Below are 22,930 nucleotides of genomic sequence, written 5' to 3'. Positions count from 1 at the left end.
TCATAGAGGTTTGCTAATAAAGAAATCCTCAACGTTTTCACCTCCAGGGAGAAAAAGGTCAAAGCTGCAGTGATAAATGTTCAAGCCTCCACCTCTCCCACACCCTGGAAATCAATTTCCTGTGTCAGAAATATGAAACCTCAGCAGACTGAAATCTGCACGCTTGATAATCAAAACAGAATGTATCACATTGCAAATACCCTGGAGGAATCCATATCTCAATACAAGACTTTATATCAAATATGAAAACCTACATTTAAATATTGGTAATGTAAATGACAACAGAGAAAATTCTGTCTAATTTAGGCTGCAAGAAAAAAAAGCCACAGCAACATGAGAGCAGAAAGGAATGTCAGCATCAGCATTCACTTTGGATTCCTTGATTCTTGTTGATTTGGGCCCTAACCTAATCCCACAAGGGAACCTGGAAAACATCCTATTTAGAAACAGTTCTGTGTATATTGTAAGATTTGCTTATTTCCCTCTCTCCTCTCTTCTTTATCAGGGCCGGCTTTAGGAAGTGCGGGGCCCAATTCGAACAGTTTCCACGGAGCCCCGGCAGGGATGACTAAAAAAAAACCAAACCAAAACAACAACAAAAAACACCTGTAGAAAAACAAGTGGGGCTTGTATTCACCGGGCGGTGCTCTGAGTCTTCGGCGGCACTTCGGCGGTGGGTCCTTCACTCGCTCCAGGTCTTTGGCGGCACTGAAGGACTCGCCGCCGAAGACCCAGAGCAAGCGAAGGACCCTCAGCCGAAGTGCCACTGGAGACCCGAAGCGCCACCAAGAGAATAAAAATTAAAAAGGTGCCTCTAGCCAGGGAAGGGATTCTCACTGGGTGCGGGGCCCTCTTAGGCGCGGGGCCTGACTCGGGGGAATTGGCCTAAAGCCGGCCCTGTTCTTTATTATTACAAAGGATATTTGCCAGGGGATGTTGTGAAGCCCAAAAACATAACATGGTTCAAAAAAGCACTAGGTTAGTTCATGGAGGACCCCACGCTTTGAGTGTCCCTACTCTATGATTGCCAGAAGTTGGGAGTGGACGACAGAGGATGGACCACTCAATGATTGCCTGTTCTGTTCACTCACTGTGAAGCACCTGGCACTGGCCACTGTTGGAAGACAGGATACTAGGCTAGAAGGACCATTGGTCTGGCCCATGTGGTTGTTTTTATGATGAAACATGATCTTTGTCTTTTTAGAAGTTCAGCGACTCTTGCTACTGATTCCTCAAGCAAAACCATAAACATATTATGTCTCCTGGTCTAACCCCTGGGCACTATACTTCCTTTGTTTTCATGCAGATAGCTGTGGCAGTAATAGTAAATAATAAGAAAGAGGGAGAGACAGCATCTGTCACTTCTTCAGAAACATGGACTATTTCGGCAGAAGAGCATCAAAGTTCTCCGCATTTTCTGTAGTGCACCCAATGTTGCCTTCAATAATGTTACTTCTCCTCCGTTAAAGATTTAAATTTTCAATATCTTAAAAAAGCCTTTCATCTGAATGGCCTTATTTTCTCCTCCCCGTTCCTTTTCTCCAGATGTCATATGTGGACTTTGTTTTCTGATTAAAATTTTTACCTTTTAATTAAGTTAAAAAACCCCAAACGGACTGTTGGAGTTTGTCAGGATGGGGCCCAAAGCTAGCAAGGAAACTGCAACTGCATCCTGCTAAATTGCATAATTCTTACTCATATGGTTTACAGTAGCTTACTTGAATGTGTATGATCTACTCATTTGAACATGGGTACGTAGGATTGCATCCCCAATTAATTAACAAAGGGGCAAGATGCCAATATTTTCAGGGACTCTCATATTTTTTCGTAGTACATTTCCCTCCAGCAACATCACTAGTTACTATTCAGCCAAAGCCACAGCTACGCTCCTGTATCTGGCTAACTATTGCTCTTTCTGTAATCCGTCACCAAACATTTTTTATCAAAATCCAGAGAGCCACGTGCCATGCAGTCACAAGTTTCAAAGCAGAAAGATCAAATCAGGGAGTTACATGAGGGAACAAAAGAGAGAAAACAAATATTTTGAAAGTTGGACTAGCTTGTAAAGTGGAAATTAGCAATGAAGTTACCTTTGTATCCATGATAAAGTGCTCCCATCTATACTTTGCTGCCTTGTCCTTATTGATTTTTTTAAATGTACTTTTACTGCCACCAGGGTCCCTAAGTGAAAAACAATATAATGAGTTTTCCACTTCCAGAATTTTGCTTTTATTACAAGTTCTTTTTAGAAATGCAATAAATAGAGAATAAATGATGGCCAATCTCTGCTATGACATTTATCTTCACTTGTAAGGAGGAGAGAGATAACTCACTAGTGTTATAGCGGCGAGTGAATTATAGTCACAGGTGAAGAGAAATGTTCAGAAAGCTTAGCTATTATGTATTACAAACATACCACACATGCATTAGGCTAAATTCTGCTCTCAGTTATTTCTGTGCATTCCCATTTCCAGAGAGTGTAACGCACTGAAGAATGTGGTCTGGGTGGTGTAGCTGCACGGATGTAACAGACTGCAGATTTGGCCTATTACAGATTGAGCTGGGAGTGCTGATTATAGTTGAAAATGCCTGATCTTTTCATTATAAAGACCACGTTTTCAGTTGGTTATAACTTCTACCCATTTGGGCTGAGATTTGCCATGTTAAGTGCCTGCCTCAGACTGAATTTTGTTTTTAAAAAGTTTCATTTAAAATACTTCAGCCATTTCCAAGAACAAGATTAGGGAAACTGCATTCTGTTTTGACCATGTTAAAAAATTCTTCCAGCTGTTTTATTTAAAAGGTCTACTATCTCCATTCTTTGGAGCAAGGTATTGAAATTTGGCAGGTGGAGGTGTCCTGGCACCAGGGATGTGCCTTTTGATGTCTGCCCTGACAATTCTCCCAAATTTGGTCAAGTTGCAAGACTTTGAAAAAGATCACAGTTCACATGTGTTTAGTACAGATTCATTAGTGTGGCAGCTAAATACACTGAAGAATCTGTCTGCACTGAGCACAGGTTAGATTGGGGCTGTAATGGCTGAGCAGGACTTTTCCTGTAACTGCTCTGCTAGGGGCTGCTGTGGTGTGGGGCACCAGAACTGAGAGCACAGGGCCTGTCTCTTCTGTGCTCTCAATGCTCCCTGTACTGGCACCCAGGCTGTATGGAAGAGATAGAGGAAGTCATCTGACTTGAATGCAGAGGGAAGAGGCAGAGGATGGGGATAGAGGGGTAGGGTAGGAGCAGAGGGGAAGAGGGGGCGGAGCAGTTGAGGAGTGTATCGGAGAAGGAGGAGACAGAGAGAGGCTTGGGGTGGGGTTCAGAGACTGGCATCAGAAGGGTGCAAAAAATCAGTAGAGCACATTCCCCTACTATGCCTGGAATTGAACCCAGAAGTCCTGAGTCTAAATTTCTCTGCTGTGAGCAAATATTTGTGAAACCCACTGGCACAGCATGAGTCTCATCCCTCACTAGTGCCAGGGGTCCACATATACAATGGTGGCAAACATTTCATACACAATACACACTGGACTAAGTTTTCATCTCCAGTTCACCTGGTGAATTCTCTCCAAGACTATTCTGCTCTCTCTGTTGTATATAGGCAAAGTTTCTATTTGCGTCAATTGGATTTCTGGACATATAGGGAGAGAAACCAGAACTGCCTTGAAGAGCTCTACCCCGAGGATCAGAGAAAAGAATGTCATTCATTGCTTTATGGTTCCATCTGATGTCTGGATATACAATTAAAAAAACTTCCTGAATACTTTAAATATATTTTATTTCACTATTACTATGTCTATTGGCTGAAAATGTTGAAAAATGAAAAACAGTATTTACTACTAATTACACAAGTGAAACAGCAATAGTACAAAATGTTCTGAAGTAACTTATCTTTTAAAACAGCCCAGAGCCATACCTAAGTGATGAAATAAAAATAGTTAGCAAATATCACTCGATACAGGCTCTGTACTGCAATCACTCTGGAGAGAAAATTCCAGTTGATTTCACTGGGCAAGCCATGCAAGGCAGGTTGCAGAATCAGGATCTTAATAAATACATTTAACTTGCATAATTTTTTACAACCAAATTTAGCTTCAAAAGCTCAAGATCCTTTCTGCTAGTGCTACAGCATATACTAACAGAGGTCCATGCTATGCTGCTGATTTGTCCGCAGAACTTACTGATTCCAAAGAGGAGTTCTGTGCACAATCTGATAACACAATATGGTCCAGAATTAGTAATCACATGTAACTTGAATAATTTTTACTTAAAAGCAAAGGGAGAGGAAAACCAACAATGTTTGCAAGAGGGAAAAAAAACCTCATCCCATCAAAGAATATTATGCAGCATGCATGTACTTTGGATTCCAGCAGGTTAACACAGATTTTAAGGAACAGTTGGGTTCGAGAGTCAAAGCCTCCAAGAGCCAGTGTAGAGCACAAAGCTGTCGAAAGAGGGGTTCACTGTGAAAATGAAGAACAAAACAAGTGCTGTACTGCAAAGGTGACAGAAGGAACAGTTAGATCATTACATTCAGGGGATACCCTGGCAAACAGTCAGGAACTAAATGATTGACAACAACAATCTTGGGGATAAACACAGAATAGGTTAACAGCATATCTTGGATCATGCCTCCTGTAAACAACTTCATGTCAGTTAGCCAGCACTGGGTGCTTTTTCCACATCTGTTGGTGGGAAAGGGTAAATGATACAGTTGTGTTCTGTGAAGGCAGTATCTTACACAGATCCGCATTCCTAGGTTTTTGTGCCTTTCTATGTACTCACTCAGGAATCCTTACTCAGGCTTCCCAAACACCGTTTGCACTTGCTTGAGTGAGAGCAATGCATAATCCTTGAGTACATGTAAATATTGTGACTGACACAACCCCAAACTATGCGGTGTACTCCTAGCTGTGTCAGTCCCAGGATATTACAGAGACAAGGTGGGTGGAGTAATATATTTTACTACACCACCTTGCATTTAGCTGTGATGTTGAGAGCACCTTTCCCAGACCTGAAGAGGAGCTTTGTGTAAGATCAAAAGCTGGTCTCACCATCAGACATTGGTCCAATAAAAGATCTTCCCTCACCCACCTTGTCTCTCTAATGACATCCAACTGTCAGTTCCTTATGACTGAGCCACAAAAGGAGAAACTCAGCTAATGAAGTGGAGGAAGGTAAGTGTGAGTGTGGATCTATGATGGCCATTGTTATTAGTGGTGGTCAAATCTCATAGGGTTTGAAGGTTTTCTGGGCATATACACGCATAAGTTCAGGATACTACCCAAACTTTATTGAAACCTTCAGTCTTATGTGCCTACTCCATGCTCTCCCCGCTATCACAATTTCCTCCATATACGCGTGAAGAGGGATGCAACAGGCTTGGAAGTTGTCTTTGCTGGGCTTAGATGCTGTAGACTTTCTTCTCAGCACTGGTATATTCTAGAGCTTTCCTGTTACTTATATTCCCAGGGCTTCTGATGGTGATGGGGAGGGATTTCACACCATCCAAATATGTATGGGAAAGCTTAATGGCTGGGAGAGGTTAGGAGACTGAAGCAGGCAGCTGCAGAAATCAATTCAAACAGGTCCTGTTGCACTGGGGGGAGGAGGCAAAATGGAGCCTAGTTGGGGCCACTATTCTCTGCCAGCTACTTCCAGACCCAAAACTGTGCATGGGAGGCACTAAGCTCATGGCAGCAGGAGACATGTTGTGTCTACCACGTTCTAAGTCATGTGACCTTTGCAGGGCCGGCTCTACAATTTTCGCCGCCCCAAGCAGCGCACCGAATTGTCGCGAGGATGGTGGGGGTAATCCGTGTGCCGTTAGGGCGGCAGGCGCGTTTCCGTGGCAGTGGCAATTAGGCAGCAACTTCTATCTTTAGCCGAAGCTGCCGCAGAAACGTGCCTGCCGCCCTAAGGGCGCACGGACTGCCTCTGCCGCCCGCGGCGGCAATTTGGTGCTCTGCTTGGGGGCAAAACAAGGGAGACTGCTGCCCCTTGCAGATTGCCACCCCAAGCACCAGCTTGGAATGCTGGTGCCTGGAGCCGGCCCTGGACCTTTGGGAAGAAACTGCAGGGAGGAGCCAGCCTGAGACTAAAGTGGGCACAGCAGCTGCAGAAAGCTGTTCAAGGAGACATGGATGGACTTTGATGATGCCATCAGCAAGCTTTTCTGCAGTTTACATGTTGAACTTCTCTCTCCTGTGCTGATTGGCTGTTTATTCCAATCCCTCCTGCCCTCTCTGTCCGTCTTTCCATCTAGCTAATATTCTCCTAACTAAGTCCAGTGAAGTGTGTTAAATAATGAAACAAAGTGTCACTGAACTAACATGATGTTAGCCACCATCACCTTCACTCTGCTTGTATGTTAGGTTTTGAGATGATTGGAAGATTTTTGACAACAGACTTTTTAATTGAAAAATGCGGTTTCATCAAAGGTGAAACACTTCACAGAAATGCATCAGTGTTGACAAAGTTTTGGATGGGAAGATTTCCGAAGTCCAGGGCGGACTTTCACATTACTTTCAGTAAGGGAGATCCTAATTGAAAGCTGACTGTTGACACGATTTCATTTCATGAAGACATCTGATATGGTCTGATTTTGTTCCAGTGTGGAACAAAACCAAATGTAAAACCTTGAAAGTTGTTGCAGACCTGTATTGTTCTCTAGCCACCTCTAGTTCTATCCCTTTCCCCAGTGCTCTGTCTTGTCTATTCAGTAAGTAAGCTCTTTGGGGCAGGGTCTGCTTTTTATACGATGGTTGTACAGCACCTAGCATAATGGGCCCTGTTCTTGGTGGGCCACTAGGCATGATCATCATAAATGTGATTAATAATAAGTGAGTTGGTGGTATGGGAAAAGGTTTGGCAGCAGAAAGTGTCAGGGATTGGATGTTGTTCTGACGGGAGCTGTATGGTGGTCAGCAATTAACCTGGAGGTATTTAACAGGTATTACAAAAATATGATTACTAGCTAGTGGAAAAAAAAAATCTCCGATGTATGCACAATTCCCATCGAAGTCAATGGGATGTGAGTGTGTGTATCTGAAGGCAAATGTTGGTCCTTATGTGTGGGTACAAAAGAACTGTGGCATATCAAATTTCTCAATGTCTCCTTTGCATTCTAGACTACTCTGAACTTCTGTAGAAGATATACGATGTGCACCCCTGATTCCTGAACACACCATGGTTGCTGGGTATGAAACCTTTGTATGAGGCTGATCCTGCAAAGTGTTTTCAGTTTTTATTGATTTTAATGGGAGTTGTGAGCATTCAACACCCAACACCATGTAAGTATGCTTTCGCAGACATTATGAATTCAAAGAAGCATACCCATACACACTTACTACATACACATGCTCTCTCTTACATGAAACAATTTTTAGGTAGGCAATCTAAACTTTTGAATTTGACTGTATTTTTAAAAAATTAACCTAATCTTGAAATCTTCACCACACAGAGTAGGGGGTTTGTAGGATCAGGGCCTGTGAGACAAATACTACTTTTGATGTGTATGCAGGACTTTCATTAAAAGTCAATGGAATCACATGCATTCATCTGAGGATAGAATTTGACTCTGTTGTAGGTAAAAAATGTTGTCTATTTGATGAGCCATGTATTTCCAAAATTCTAGGGTTCATGGGCCATCAGGCAGACAGCGGCCTGAGGCATTAGCACTTTGGGTCTCATTTTACTTTGCATCCCTCTTCTATACTGGCAAGATGGGTGCATCTTAGATTTGCCTTAGAACGTACGCATGTGATGCAGGTGGCTGTGGGACCAAAAGGCTGTTGTAGACAGGGATGAAAGGCTGTATGATGGTCTTTTTCTTCTTGGCCTTCTTCCTCAGCAGGGGACCTTCTGTTAAAAAGAAACTAAGGGAGGGGACAAGGATAAACATTAGAAGTGGAAGATACAATGTATAGGGAACAATTGTGACTGCCCCGCCTTATTTATATTACCCATGCCCATCCTTCCTCTTCCCCTCTTTTTAAAGTAGCATTGTCTGTTCTGATCTGCCAGAACTTCCATTGCTACTGCTGAACTCTGAATTAGGCATTTATAATAAATTAAAATTCTTTTGGCCATCTAGGATTATAAGAATTTTCTTGACCATATTGTTGAGAAAAGAACTGTGAAACTGATTCTACCTTCCATGATGCTAGTTTTAGGCAGGTGTAGCTCCATTGACTTCAGTGGAATTACATAGATATAAAAGCAGTGTAATGGAGTAGAGCATCAGAACCCTTTCTAGCATGTTGGCTTCTGAAAAGGTTCTCTCAATAATACTACAGGCTGAAGTTTCAAAAGTTGCTTATAAATTCTGCACACAATTTTTCATGAAAAATTTACTGTATGTACAAAAACACTAGAGATCAAACTGGCACTCTTTGAAAATTTGGCTCTTGTGTAGTCTGATGGAAGTGGAGAGGAAAGGAGAAGGCATCCTAGGTGACAAATGTCAATCACATAGCTTAGTATGTCACTAGAAGGCCTCCTGCACAAAGTAATAAGCACAGTCTGAGAAGCTGAGTGAAACCTTTGGTTTATGCACTGTCACTTGTTAGGAAGTTGGAGTTGCTATAAGAAATTTTATTTTCACAACCTACTCTGTAGGGCTCCTGTATCAGGGCATGACCTGCTGGCTGGTTCTGAAATGGGAGCTGGTGGATTTGACTATATATGCATACCTGGTGTCATTTCTAGCACAAACATGGGGTTTCCAAAGATAGCGAGGCAATGGACTTGGCTGAAATAGGAGGTAGTTCCCCCTGGATGGGAATTTCTTGGGTAGATCATCATTATCCTGGGACAAGACGACACTACCTGACAGAACAAGGAGTAATGGTCTCAAGTTGCAGTGGGAGAGGTCTAGGTTGGATATTAGGAAAAACTTTCACTAGGAAGGTGGTGAAGCACTGGAATGGGTTACCTGGAGTGGTGGTGGAATCTCCTTCCTTAAAGGTTTTTAAGGTCAGCCTTGACAAAGCCCTGGCTAGGATGATTTAGTTGGGGATTGGTCCTGCTTTGGGCAGGGGGTTGGACTACATGACCTCCTGAGGTCCCTTCCAACCCTGATATTCTATGATTCTATTCTTTTCTATTCTGCCTCTTGTATAGTGATCCAAGGATACACCATGAAAAATAAAACAAAAAACCTCTGTATCCCACATGGATTGTCAAAGCTTGTCTGCCTTGTTAGACTTGGGGCAGGAGAAGCAAGCTTTTAAAACTGACAGTTAATAAGACTGTGTGAAGAAGCGTGTATGCAGCAGAGGAAGAGTTATGAAGACATGAATAGATGAGGCAGGTTTTCCGGCATTCATCACTGCATTAAACAACAGAGTGATAGTGGAACAGGACAAAAAGAGAAGAGCAGGAGGAGGAGAAAATATCAAGTGCATAAGGCTGTGATATCAGTTCGCTTTTTCATGAGTGCTACTTAGCAGAACACTCCAAGGACATGGCTATGCAAAAGATTATAGTGGGTCCACAATGAACAGACAACAGTGTTTACTGCAATCAGAAATATGATACAGCCCACATTCGAATAGCTGGCAGGTAAGGTCAGAGTCAGAATCCTTAGAAGTATATGCAGAATTTTGAGAACAGGGTCCTCTTAGATGACTGAATACACTTCTGGAAAAAGGTTCTCTTCATAAATATGGAACAGAACTTTAGAGTGGGCCCCCTGCTGCTAATTATAAGATGTGTGTAGTTGGAATCAAAAGAAAAAATGTGTGCTCCTGGCATTCCACTGCCACAATTTTCCTAAAGCAAAGCCACTGTGATAGCAGATACAACATTAGCATGGCAACATTCATCTCAACATTGAGTTAAGTGACTCACATACTGCCTAGGCACCCACTGTTACACAAAATGAACAATCAGATATCTCAGTGTTCTTTAGCTAATTCAGAAATGAGGAAATGTGTGGCTATTCAGCTCTGCCTAATATGTTTGATACTAGAGAAGGGATCAAGGCTGCAGTAATGGGGTTTACCTCGGGCTGTCACAACCGAAGTGTCTTGCAGTCAAATGTATAGGTACAGTCTGTCTGACATCACCCCTTTGGAAGTAGACTCTTTCACCCAAAGCAGTCAAAATTACATTCTACATTAGACATTTATGCTGATTCAAAGTGAACATGGCTATGCAACCCACAGTTCCATTGTACAAAACAGCACATTTTCATCCTTCCCCAAATCAGATTTACTTTCTTCTTTTCTATGAGCCGTAAAGAAAGTCCAATTGCCAGAACAGAAACTGTTACAACCCTCCACATTTCGGAGTTACTTATAAGTCCTGCACTCCAAACTAATAAGAGGAAGGGTGCTTCTCCTCTCTCCACTGATTTCTGGGATGGTGTGGGCAGCAGGTTTCTAATTATTCATGCATTAAAATAGTCATTAACACAATTATATGCTGCAGTGTATGTAACAACAACAACAAAGTCCCATCACTGCAACAACATTTGCTGGAGATCTACCGTAAGTGACATAAAATATAGAAGATTAAATGTTTATAATTTTTTTCCTGCACCAAGCCACTTGCTCTTGCTAAACAAAAACTAACAAAAACTAGCTATAACCATCACTATTTCACTTTTTTGAACTGAATCTGTAGATGGAAAACCAGGACAATATACACGACTGGAAAGAAGGCTAGCCACCAAATCATCTAGAACATACTTACAAATAGTTTATCAGAACTAAGCTTTTATGTCAAGTACATATTTTAGGGTTCCAAAAATCTGCACGATTTCTCAAAACATACAATAATGTAAATATATTTATATAAGATTTCAACTAAACTACCCCCAAGTGGGTAACTTAAGTATTACACTGGAGAAATATAAGAAACATTCTTGCATTGACAGGGAAATAAATTAGGTGCTCTAATACGTCCTTGCTAATGTGACTTTATGACAGAACTTCTTGGGAGCTGAGAATTCCAACAATTAAATATCTGCTATTTCCTATTTACTAACATAGCTCTCTCTGGTCATTCCTAAACTGTTAATTTGTTTTATATGCAGATCCCTCTATGTACAGGTACTGTAGGAATCAGGTTAATTTTAATCTTATTTACAACTTTCCAGATCTCTGTTACCACAGGACACTCAGATAAATACTGCAACAAAGTGATGAGTCTGTCACCATTTAAGACACTTGAAAAGAACATCTTTATTAGCCTCTACTGGAAAAGGAGCACAAATCTGTGTAAAATAAACTACTGTAGTGGATTGTATTTATTATAATCAGAAGCCTCGCAAAATTAAATGTAAACACATCAGTCCATTGGCAACAAAGAGATGCTTAAAGAATGGTTTTGGCTGCTCATCCATAACCCATTTAAGCCAATATTCACATGCCCAGTTCCATGGTGAGAAGAGAGACTACACAAAAGGCACATTCTTAACTCAGTGGCCCTGATTCTACACTTCTTATATTGTATTTATACTGGTGCATCTCCATTGGCTTCAGTGGAGCTACTCTCGCATAAAACTGTTGTAATGAAGTGGAGAATTAGGCCTAAAATATCTGCAACTGTTTGTTTTCGAATCTTACTTGAGGAAAAAAGATTCATTTACTCCTCTTTGAACTATAAAACCAAGGTAACTATGCACGAGTGCTAGATACTGCTCTTCTTCGCATACCAGTCATAAAACTGTCCGACAAATTCCGATTGCAGAACATTCATTTCTGATTAGGTCAGAGGCAGACAGAACACAACATAGATTTTCCTACCACAGGCAGAGTTCATAGTGCCCATCGCTAGCAAAATCATCTTTTACTTTGTTAATGAAAAGAATCATGGAGGTAAGTAATTAAGAAAGAATAAGTTTGGAACTTCATGATGGCTTTTTATAGCCTTTTTTTGCTGTTATAACTTAAAAGCTTCTGTTTTAAGGTTTGCTTGAACAATAGTGTGTTTCTCCAATGTGCAAGATAATCAAGTAATGAAAATATGCTGTACATTCAATAGCTTCCGCTGTGATTTTCATTATCTTCAATAGAAGCTATAGTAAAATGTTGTATTTTAAGTCGTATATAAAAATCCTTATGAAAAAGGCTGATGCAAGATTTTCATCTGTTGAAAAGAACCTAAGTGATCCCCTCTTTGCAGTCTTCAAACTCCTTTAGCACCCTTCTTACTTCCCCTGAGTTCCCAGTTTTTAAATTCAGCACTGCTACAGCCTGGAGTGAAATAACAGATAACAATCCCTATTTTCCCCACACAGACTGAAAACAACTTTTTAACTGCCTGCCACAGCAAATAAGCAAACACAAATAACATGACAAGGATGAAACTAACACCTGCTAGCAGGGATCCTGCGTCTGCATAAATTACATTGGACAGTTTGCATATATAAATGAAGGCCTGCCAAGAGAGTGCATTTCTTTCACTAGTTTCACTGTGCAATCTTATCCCATCCCACACATACTGGAAAAGGGCAGCTCAGTAACCAAGTTTCCAATTAGGAGAATCAGGGACCTCAACCCTAATTCTGCATTTGGTTCACCCAAGTCTAAAGATTTTGCTTTTTTAGAGAATAAAATATCCAATAATGCAGGTAAGATCTTTGTAAAATCAGTTGGAGGGAATGAAAAGTAAAATGCTGAGCAACTAAGTTGTCACTGATACCAACCTTACTCCCTTGACCAGATCTACATGAGGGGTATGATTTTTGTGTGTGCAACACTTCTACAAGGGCCAAAGCCCTAGTCTAGATGCAGTTGATAGCAGCAAAAAGGACTTATTGCTAATATAGCTTTTACTGGTTCAGAGAGCAAAATAAGCGATACTGGCAAAAACATTTTATAAATATATTAACAAATCTGGCCCTAAATGACTTGCCCAAGATCACATCAGGAGTCTGCAGTGAAGCACTCAGGTCTCCAAAGTCCTACACCCCCACTGAGATTTGCTGCTGCTTCCAGCTAGCAGCTCCCTAACATTCATCCTTCCTGTGTGACCTGTCTCCACTGCAGGCTCAAGCATCTTTTGAGATTTTGTAATTCTTAGTCCCAAAGTGGAGCAGGAATATAAACACAATATTTGACAACATAAAACTTCAGAGTAGCCTGTGTAGTTAGAGAATATTGAAGTCCAGACCAAACAGAACCTACATAGAGATACTGAGGGTAAGTGGAAAAGAGGGCATGGCAGAAAAGTAAAAATCCAATTGTTTGGATGCAGGCTTAAAATTCAACACTTCATCTGTTCAACTCCTGCATAGCTAGAAATAAGTATTAGGAACAAATAGAGTATTACTGAATAAACAAACTGGATTCTGAGAGGAAGAATAGTCCAGTGGTTAGCAAATCTCAGTGGAGGAAGCATAATTATTACTAACGACAATCCCAGCTAACAGCCACAATGTAATGGGAAGTTTGGGATTGCATGAAACTAAAGAGAGTGGGGAATGGGAGAAGGAGAGGAAGACTGGACCAAATGAACACAAATAGGCCACTGTGTTTTGTGTGCCATCCCAACATGTTCTTAGTGCTTTAGGGCCAGAGTGTTAAAGGTATTTAGCCCCCAAAGATGCAGATAGGAGCCTAGTGGGATTTTCATAAGTGCCTGGGTACCTCATTCCCATGGCTTTCAATCTAGGTCCTACTGAAAGTTTCACTAAGCACCTAGCTGCATCTTTAGAGGCCTAAATACATGTACAAATCTGACCTTTAGCCCCCATGTTCCTCTTTTGTGGCATGGCGGGAACAACTCTTAGGTGGGACAATTTAGAGAGCTAAGCACTGTGGACCTGTGCGCCAACGTCTTCTCCTCACACAGCCAGTTCTTCTCAGCTAGCCCTGAAGTTCTCTCTCCACCCACGAGCTCCTCTCCCCTCAAAACCTCCTCCTCTCTTTATACTGTTTCTCAAGCATTTTTGCTCATCATTCACGAATCAAGTTTCCACTCTATTAACTGAATTTTAAAGCATGTCAAGTTTCTGTTTCATATGAGAGGGACTATTCTGCCTCAGGCATCTATGTTAAGGCTCCCTGTTCCATATTTTGGTGTTGGAATCAGCATTTAGGTGGCTGATTATCCATTTAGGCACATCCAGGCCAATCCGAGGGTTCAAATGCAGAATTTGTTGCCCTGATGTAAGTGTCGAAGTTGAAAATTTGGGGTCTGTATATAGAGTCGAAAAAGGCCTTATATGAGGAGGGATTAATCTTGCAACAGTCAATCAAATGTCCAGATACTGATGGCAGAGACAATGAGTTTAATTCTGAAACTGCCTCTGTCAAAACCTTTGATTCTCAAGTCAACAAAATACCAAAACCCACTTACTCGGTTAGCTCTTCATCAGAGTCTTCCTCATCTGATGAGTCTCTGGGTGGCTGCCATTCAGTTCGCCATTTTTCCTTTTGTTTTTGCTGTGCTGATTTCAGTGCACTCTTCCTCTCCAACGTTTCTTTCTGAAGAGTGTGGAAATACCCCCGACCCTGCTTCACTGAACTGATCAAATGCCTGCCAATAAATGACGGGATACCGGAATTAAAAAAAAAAAATCAAAATCCATAAACTTTATAGATGCAGTCAGGTAAGCCCGGTGACGTTTTAAGGTCTTCTCTCTGAGGGGCATTTCTCTTCCTTTAATCGTTGTTAAGAGTTACATGTTGGCATTGCAGAGAGTCTAGATGTTGTGTATTTGACTGGTCAAATGGGAAGGTTTGAAAAATGACCTCAAATTAGAAATAAATACACCAGAGAGATGCATAGATACTCTTATATCTCTGTAGAAGCAAATTTTGTGAGAACTGTTAAAAAAAAATTAACCAAACTCTGAGATGGCCCAAAATATCAGTTGAAATTAATGATTTTCTTTTAATGCAGTGAAAGTTCAAATATGGCCTTTTCCAGATCACTAACATCTTGCATCTGAGTGGTAATCTGAGGGAACCAGGCAACATTTTCTCAGCAGTTCACTAATGAAAGCATCTCCAAATGGGTGTGCATCAGGTGGGGAAGGAGACCAAAGAGGAAAATCAAGCTGGTTTTACTGTATGTCAGCAGTACAAGAAGATGTGAAATCTAGGAAGTAGAGCTGTCAAGCAATAAAAAAAAATTAATCACAATTAATCGTACTGTTAAACCATAATAGAATACAATTTATTTAAATATTTTTGGATGTTTTCTACATTTTCAAATAAATTGATTTCAATTATAACACAGCATACAAAGTTTACAGTGCTCATTTTATATTTATATTTGATTACAAATATTTACACTGTAAAAAACAAAAGAAATAGCATTTTTCAATTCACCTAATACAAGTACTGTAGTGCAATCTCTTTATCATGAACACTGAACTTACAAATGTAGAATTGTGTATAAACCCCACCCCCGCATTCAAAAATAAAACAATGTAAAACTTCAGAGCCTACAAGTCCACTCAGTCCTATTTCTTTTTCAGCCAATTGCTCAGACAAACAAGTTTGTTTACTTTTGAAGGAGATAATGAAGCCCACTTCTTGTTCACAATGTCACCTGAAAGTGAGAACAGGTGTTTGCATGGCACTATTGTAGTTGGCATCGCAAGATAGTTATGTGCCAATTGCGCTAAAGATTCATATGTCTCTTCATGCATCAACCACCATTTCAGAGGACATGCGTCCATGGTGATGATGGGTTCTGCTTGATAACAATTCAAAGCAGTGCAGACCGACATGTTCATTTTCTTCATGTGAGTCAGATGCCAGCAGCAGAAGGTTGATTTTCTTTTTTAGTGGCTCGGGTTCTGTGTTTTTGCATTGGACTGTTGCTCTTAAGACTTCTGAAAACAAGTGCCACACCTCATCCCACTCAGATTTTGGATGGCACTTCAGATTCTTAAAACTTGGGTTGAGTGCTGTAGCTATCTTTAGAAATCTCACATTGGTACCTTCTTTGCGTTTTGTCACACCTGCGGCAAAAGTGTTCTTAAAATGAACAACATGTCCTGGGTTATCATCTGAGATTGCTATAACATGAAATATATGGCAGAATGCAGATAAAATAGAGCCAGAGACATACAATTCTCCCCCAAGGAGTTCAGTCACAAATTTAACTAACACATTTTTTTAACGAGCATCATCAGCATGGAAGCATGTCCTCTGGAATGGTGGCTGAAGCATGAAGGGCATACGAATGCTTAGCATATCTGGCATGTAAATACCTTGCAACACCGGCTACAAAAGTCCCATGAGAATGCCTGTTCACACTTTCTGGTGACATTTTAAACAAGTAGTGGGCAGCATTATCTTCTGTAAATGTAAATAAACTTGTTTGTTTTAGCAATTGGCTGAACAAGAAGTAGGACTTAGCGGACTTGTAGGCTCTAAAGTTTTGCATTGTTTTGTTTTTGAATGTAGTTATGTAACGAAAAAAATCGACATCTGTAAGCTGCACTTTCACGATAAAGAGATTGCACTAAGTACTTGTATGAGGTGAATTGAAAGTGTTTCGTTTATCATTTTTACAGTGCAAATATTTGTAATAAAAATAAAGTGAACAGTGTACACTTTGTATTCTGTGTTGTAAATGAAATCAATATATTTGAAAATGTGGAAAAACATCCACAAATATGTAATAAATTTCAATTCGTACTCTATTGTTTAACAGTGCGATTAAAAATGCGATTAATTGAAATTAATTTTTTTAATCGCGATTAATTTTTGAGTTAATCACATGAGTTAACTCTGTTTAATTGACAGCCCTCGTAGAAAGTAAAGGAAGTTTCAGAGAGCCTGCAGAAACTGTAGAAAGAAAGATTAATAATAATAATAATAATTAGCTTGACAGACCTATTGCAACATCTTCCCTAGAAACAGCTACTCAAAACTCACAGCTTAGCTTTAGAGACTCTGTATCTAATTTTATACTTTCAGATGAGAAATGCAAGCTTATAAACCACAACCTGAAAATAGTAAATATCCTGTTGTTGTTGTTGAGCCCAGAGCTAGCCAGGATACAATGTAGAATATACCCACACTGTAGGAGAGGGTAAAGGCCGTGAATCAGATACCTCTTCAAATGTCAGCACCCAGAGGCTCTAGTAATATAAACAACAGAGAGCTGAAGAATTCTCTCTCATTCATTTGATAGGAACATAGGAATTGTCTTACTGGATCAGATACAGGGTCAATCTAGTCCTGTACATGGGCTCCGACAGTGGTCAGTCCCATGTGCTTCAGTGCAAGGAACCCAGTAGTACACAGTTATGGGATAACCTGCACATTGGGGAAGTCTCCTCCCCTAATAGAGATTGATTTAAGCTCTGAAGCATGAGGTTTTATATCCTTTCCAATTTTTTTTATTATTTGCTATTATTTTGTGTATTCTTGTTATCATAGAATATCAGGGTTGGAAGGGACCTCAGGAGCTCATCTAGTCCAACCCCCTTATCCACAGAAATGTACAGGGGCAGCTCCAGGCACCAGCACACCAAGTGCGTGCTTGGGGTGGCAAGCCACTGGGGACACTCTGCCAGTCGCTGTGAGGGCAGCAGGCAGGCTGCCTTCGGTGGCTTGCCTGCGGAGGGTCTGCTGGTCCCGTGGCTTCATCAGACCCTCTGCAAGCAAGCCGCTGAAGGCAGCCTGCCTGTCGTGCTTGGGGCGGCAAAATGCCTAGAGCCACTCCTACACATGTCCAATATCTGAATCATGCTAAGTTTTGACCTCAATGATACCCTGTGGCAACGAGTTGCAAAGTCTACTTATATGTTTCTTCAGCTCCCGCCAACAGCATAATCCATTTTCCCCCAAGTACACAGGTGACTGGCACTAGAGAGGGCAGGTGGTTTGGAAGTTGTCATCTTTGATGTCCCAGCTCACACTGAACTTTCTGAGCCTGATTTTCCACTGAGTGTGACTTTCTTTGAAGTTAATAGAATTACACTGGCATAAAGCGAGTGGGCAATCAGATGCTTTAGGTGAGTACAGTGGCGATCTGGTTAAGAAACAGTGGAAGAACTAACTCCTCTCAAAATAGGGGCCTGTTCTAAAACAGGAGCTTCCCTGCAAAAGTGGATGTATTGGTCAGCATACTTTGGATGCAGGTGAGATGCTACAGTTTGATGCTGATGATCGACAAAGCTATAGGTCAAGGACATAAGTGTCAACAGAAAGTTGCATATTCCACTTTAATGATACAGGGTAATCAAAATGTACCAAATATCAGCAAAATATTTTCTTCTGCACCATAAAGGAGAAGAAATCTCACTAAGAAAATAGAATGGAAAGATTCTTCAGTCCCACAAGGTCATTCCTTGTGTCTCACAGTCTGTACAACATTAGTTAAATATATTGAGCTCATCCTGGCTTTGTTCTCTCCTCAGGTTAAATAACCTCTTGGTTAACTTTAGTTTATAGTAGCTTGCTGGCCACCATGCCACTTTCTACCTTAGCTTGATTGTCATAAGCTGACAGGTATTGCCCTGAAGCCACCTGTTAGCTGCTAAATTCCACTTGCTGCCACTGCGCTTTATTATCAGCAACAGGAAAGCTGTCAATGAAGTCTGTCAGTGACTTGGAGGCAACAGGCAAGGGCATTACAGTAAGGAGAAAAAAGAAGCAGCCATAATGCACTCCCTATAGGATGATAGCAGGAACAGAAAAGAGAAAGTGCACCACAGCAGTGAAACAGATATGGCATAGCATAATAGGTTACTCTGCAGCCTTTGATTACAATGTGTAATTAGAAAGTGGCAGCTGATCCAAGTCAGACATGATGGTTCATACCCTGGCAGAAAGTATCCATCTGAATGAATGTGTTTCTGAGTTTGGATTAAGCGTTGTCAGGCTGTACTTAATCTTTTAACACAGATCTATGATGAAGCTGGGCCTAGTTCATTTTACTGAGAAGGAATCAAACCGTTTTCTTAGTAGAGATGCCTTAAAGTACCGAAAGGTTATATAGGTAGCAAAGAGCAAGTGTTTAGTTCACTAGTTCTCAAGGTGAATAGCTTGCTCCCTGCCTCTCTCCCTGCCTGCCTGCTTTTATGACAAATTACTTGTGGAGGGTAACAATTTGCCATTTTTTTTTGCAAACGCTCATCACTCCACCTCTCTCATTTTGACACAACTTAACCTCTCTGCTAGACCTTTCTGTACTGGCTCAGGAACAAAGTAAAAACGTTGCTTTCAGAAAGCCATGGCCTTACTGAGAGATGTTGTGTGCTTCATAAGTTCACAAGCATTCTGGGATAAAGTCAGGCTGGCTAATTGTTCTTCAAGGTTTTCACATAAAAGATCTCTCGACACATTTAATTTTGAACAACATAGCAAACTCTTGCTTCATTCTCATGTGATTTTTCTATAGGTTTTTCCTGTCATTACTGCGGATTATCAAGATATTTGTGTGTAAAAAGATGTTTTTCCTTCCTTCATACTGCTTCTTCCACTTGTAGAAGCATTGTTGTGGCTGTTGATTATGATGCCATAAACACTAAAGAGTAAGATGGTAAAATGAATCAAAGCAAATGGGTGCCAGATTTAAACAACAAATTCACAATTCCAGAGAAGGTCAGGAAAGACCTTAGAAATCTATGGACTTTTGGCATGGAGAAAAAATTAAATACATCCTAACTTGGAATGTACAGGTAATTGAAATATATTTACATAATGCAGATTTACAATATATTTTAGCATTGGCACAGCAAATATTTCTGCATTTAAATGCTAGCATCAGAATGCCTTGTTTATATAGTAACTTAATAAATTTAGCCTGGCTGCCAAATTGATAAGTAGGTGAGAATCATGTATTAAAATGCAAATGCAACTGAGAGGAAATTTGGAATACATTTATTACAGTAATTGAGCTTTAGTCAACTGTAGTCACAACACAGATTTTCAGCTGTCTTTCAGACAAACGGACGTGCATTATTTTTGGTAAGTTAATACCTTTGTCAGCATGAAAATTAAAAAAAGAGTTTCTTGAGTGCTAATAATTTGCAATAGCATTCTTCACTTTTCTTAATAGGCATAAATTATTATAGATAAAGGTCAACCACATGCACAGAACAAAGACCTAGTAGCATATGGTGTATACAGCAAATTGATTATGAGCATATTTTCAGTGCGTAGTACTACTCCACGCTTATTAAATTACTCTTTAAATCCTTCATGGTCTCTGGGTCATCAGTTAATTGTAATGCAGCACCATAAAAGTATTGCTGAGTCAAGCTTTTGCCTCCAGGATTAAAGATTCCTGATGCTTTTCTTTGCACAGGAATGGCTCAGACAAAACTGAAGGAATCCATTAATTTGTTTCTCTTGACCATAAATCCGGTGTTCGGATGACATTAAGAAGCTAACACAATGATGTTAAAAACTTTAACGTCAAACCAAACCACCATACTTACCAACATATTCACATTTTATTTAAATACACTGGGCCAATTTAAGTAACTTGAGTGGCATTTCACCAGGGATGTATTTGACCTTGTATATAAAATTTTACCTAATTCACTACCATCCTCACATCTACAGTATGTAAACAGGAACCATTATAAGTAATCTACACAAGGAACAAGGGATACCAACTGTGCATAAGTGGGGAGATCCTCACTCAGCTGGTGTAAATGGGTGTACTCTCCTGACTGCCACTGAACTAGGCCTATTTACACCAGCTGAGGCTCTGTTGCCCTAGGTCTAATGTTACCTCAGAGTCCTGATGACTACAGATTATGAGACAAGAGAAAGGCACATATTTGTTTGTGCACGTGTTATTTCGCCTAGCAACAAATCTAGCCAGGTACATATAAGTTATTTATTTGGTCATGGGAGCTGTTACCCTTCGTGCCCCAGGATGGGTCGTTTACACAGACTTTCTTGATTTAGTGGTATATAGGCTCCTATGTGATTAGAGCTAATGGTAGAGTTTATCCCCGTCCCTAGGCACTATAAAGAAAGAATGTAGCCCCTTGCAGCAGCTTATATACAATTTTATAAACAAATACAACATAGGTGGCATTGATTTGAAAGCTGTTCACAGCACAGGCTTTCTAAATGCAGTTTCATATATTTCACTAAAGCACCTCAAGTCTTATTTGCAGCAGCTCTCTACTAATCCATTGAAGGGCCTTACCTGGGCATTCTGCCAATTCCCAAATTGTGTAGGAGGTATTGTGATGTAAATGTTTCCTAGGGACTGCCAAACTCATTGCACTAATGACAAACTGAATACAAACCCAGGTCTTCTGAGGTGAAAAGCAAGTGCCATAACCTATGTTGCCTCTTAGCTTCCTTTTGACCAGGATTCTTTGTAACAGAACAATTCATGGAACAATACTACATTTTTTTTTTTAAAACAGAAAAGTCAGAGTATGATAGCTTTGGAACTACAGTAAATGAAAACTAAATAATATATAGTACAACATTCTGAATATGGCAGATTAAAGACAAAAATTGACAGAAACATGTTAAATGAACACTTAAATCACCTGACACTATACAATATTGGGCTGTGATCCTATCAGATCTCTCAAACTAAGGAGGGGCAAGAGAGATCAGTATTTGGGGTGGAGAATTCAAAGGAATACCTAAGTGTAGGCAATGATGATTCAGCAGGTGGCTGGCCCGCTTCATTTTGACTTAGTATGCAGTTAGTGCCCTTGTGTGGATTTAGAAGTGCTGTGCTACTGAAGGTGCTAATGAAACTGAGGTTCTGATAATCTGCAGTCATGAAAGATCTCGCAGCAATTTTTGTAGAAGTGTTAGCCCCCGTGTCCTCATCAAATTTCAGTGCAGGTAATTAAATTTTGGTTTCCTCACCGCAGTTTCAATTGGATACAGTGGTTTTTTTTTCATTCCTTGTCCCAAATTGTTATATAGTGTTGCTATGGATATTATACAGATGGCACATTTCACTTGAGAAGTTGCTTCATTTCTATATAGTTGAAATGATCTCTGGGCAAGTCTACACTACAAAATTAAGTCAACCTCAGTTATGTCAACGTACAGTAATTAAATTGCTTGTGTCTGTTCACATTATGCTCCTTGTGTCAGCAGTGCACATCCTCAGCAGGTGTGCTTGCACTGATTTAACTGTCAACATGGGGAATTATGGGATGGCTTCTGAAAGGCAGCAACAGTCGATGTAAGCAACGCAGTGTCTACACTGACACTGCATCAGCCTAACTATATCAACCTAAGCACTATGCCTCTCACGGGGGTGGAGCTATTATGTCAGTGGACTGGGGGAGTTACATCGGTGTGAGCTACATTTTAGCGTAGGTACTTACAGAGTTAGCTGCCTTACGTTGACCTAACTCTGTAGTGTAGACTAGGGCTCTGTATGTCCCTTACCTATCTGACAGCCTGTTGTGAGGATTAAGTAGTGAATGTGTGTACAGTAGTTGGAGCCCCTGGGATAAAAGCTGTTACACAAGTACAGTGTACTATTCTTATTTACAGAGCACACATTCTATATAGGCCAGATCCTCATTTACTGTAATCCGCATGGCCCTATTGAGGTCAATGAAGGTACATTGATTTATACCAGATGAGGATCTGTCCTATCCCTATTACTGATACTATAGTAACTGCGGACTATTTAATTATATTCTTAACTGCCTTGCATCTTGCATAATTATTTACATCTGTCAAAGCTGGACCTAATTTTCATTTAACAGCGGTTGCTTTATACCCTCCGGCACCAGAAAGGTGCCTTTCAGGGGGTATTTTAGAGCCCCTTTCCACTGCCCGAACTGTGTACAGTGGCTTTACAGCAAATAAGAATTAGGCTTCCTGAGAGCAAAGTCCATCTAAAATGCTATCACTGATCTAAGTGAATGGAAAATTCCGATTTGGTAGCATTTTAAACCCATAATGCACAGCTGTGAATGACTTCACAAAGGTGCAAGGCAGTGGAGAATCAGAAACATGGTAATTAGCATGTACTGACTAGTTAATTACACAGCAAGTACCA

At 40.5% G+C, this 22,930-nt stretch overlaps 1 protein-coding gene across 2 annotated transcripts in view; it reads right to left on the bottom strand.

The window, feature by feature from the left end:
- Positions 1-22,930, bottom strand: part of CCDC60 (coiled-coil domain containing 60) — a 105,030-nt gene that overhangs the window by 20,187 nt on the left and 61,913 nt on the right. For both annotated transcript variants that reach the window (XM_050924135.1, XM_050924136.1), the window contains exons 4-7: positions 14,312-14,491; positions 7,759-7,878; positions 4,360-4,464; positions 2,091-2,181 (exon numbers count right to left, since the gene is read on the bottom strand). In XM_050924135.1, coding sequence (XP_050780092.1) covers positions 2,091-2,181; positions 4,360-4,464; positions 7,759-7,878; positions 14,312-14,491 — 496 coding nt within the window. The remainder of the gene's footprint in view (positions 1-2,090; positions 2,182-4,359; positions 4,465-7,758; positions 7,879-14,311; positions 14,492-22,930) is intronic.

Source organism: Gopherus flavomarginatus, chromosome 15 (assembly GCF_025201925.1).
Source record: "Gopherus flavomarginatus isolate rGopFla2 chromosome 15, rGopFla2.mat.asm, whole genome shotgun sequence".
Lineage (NCBI taxonomy): Eukaryota > Metazoa > Chordata > Testudines > Testudinidae > Gopherus > Gopherus flavomarginatus.
The sequence above is the reverse complement of the archived record's forward strand: the minus strand, read 5'-3'. Positions and strand labels throughout refer to the sequence as shown.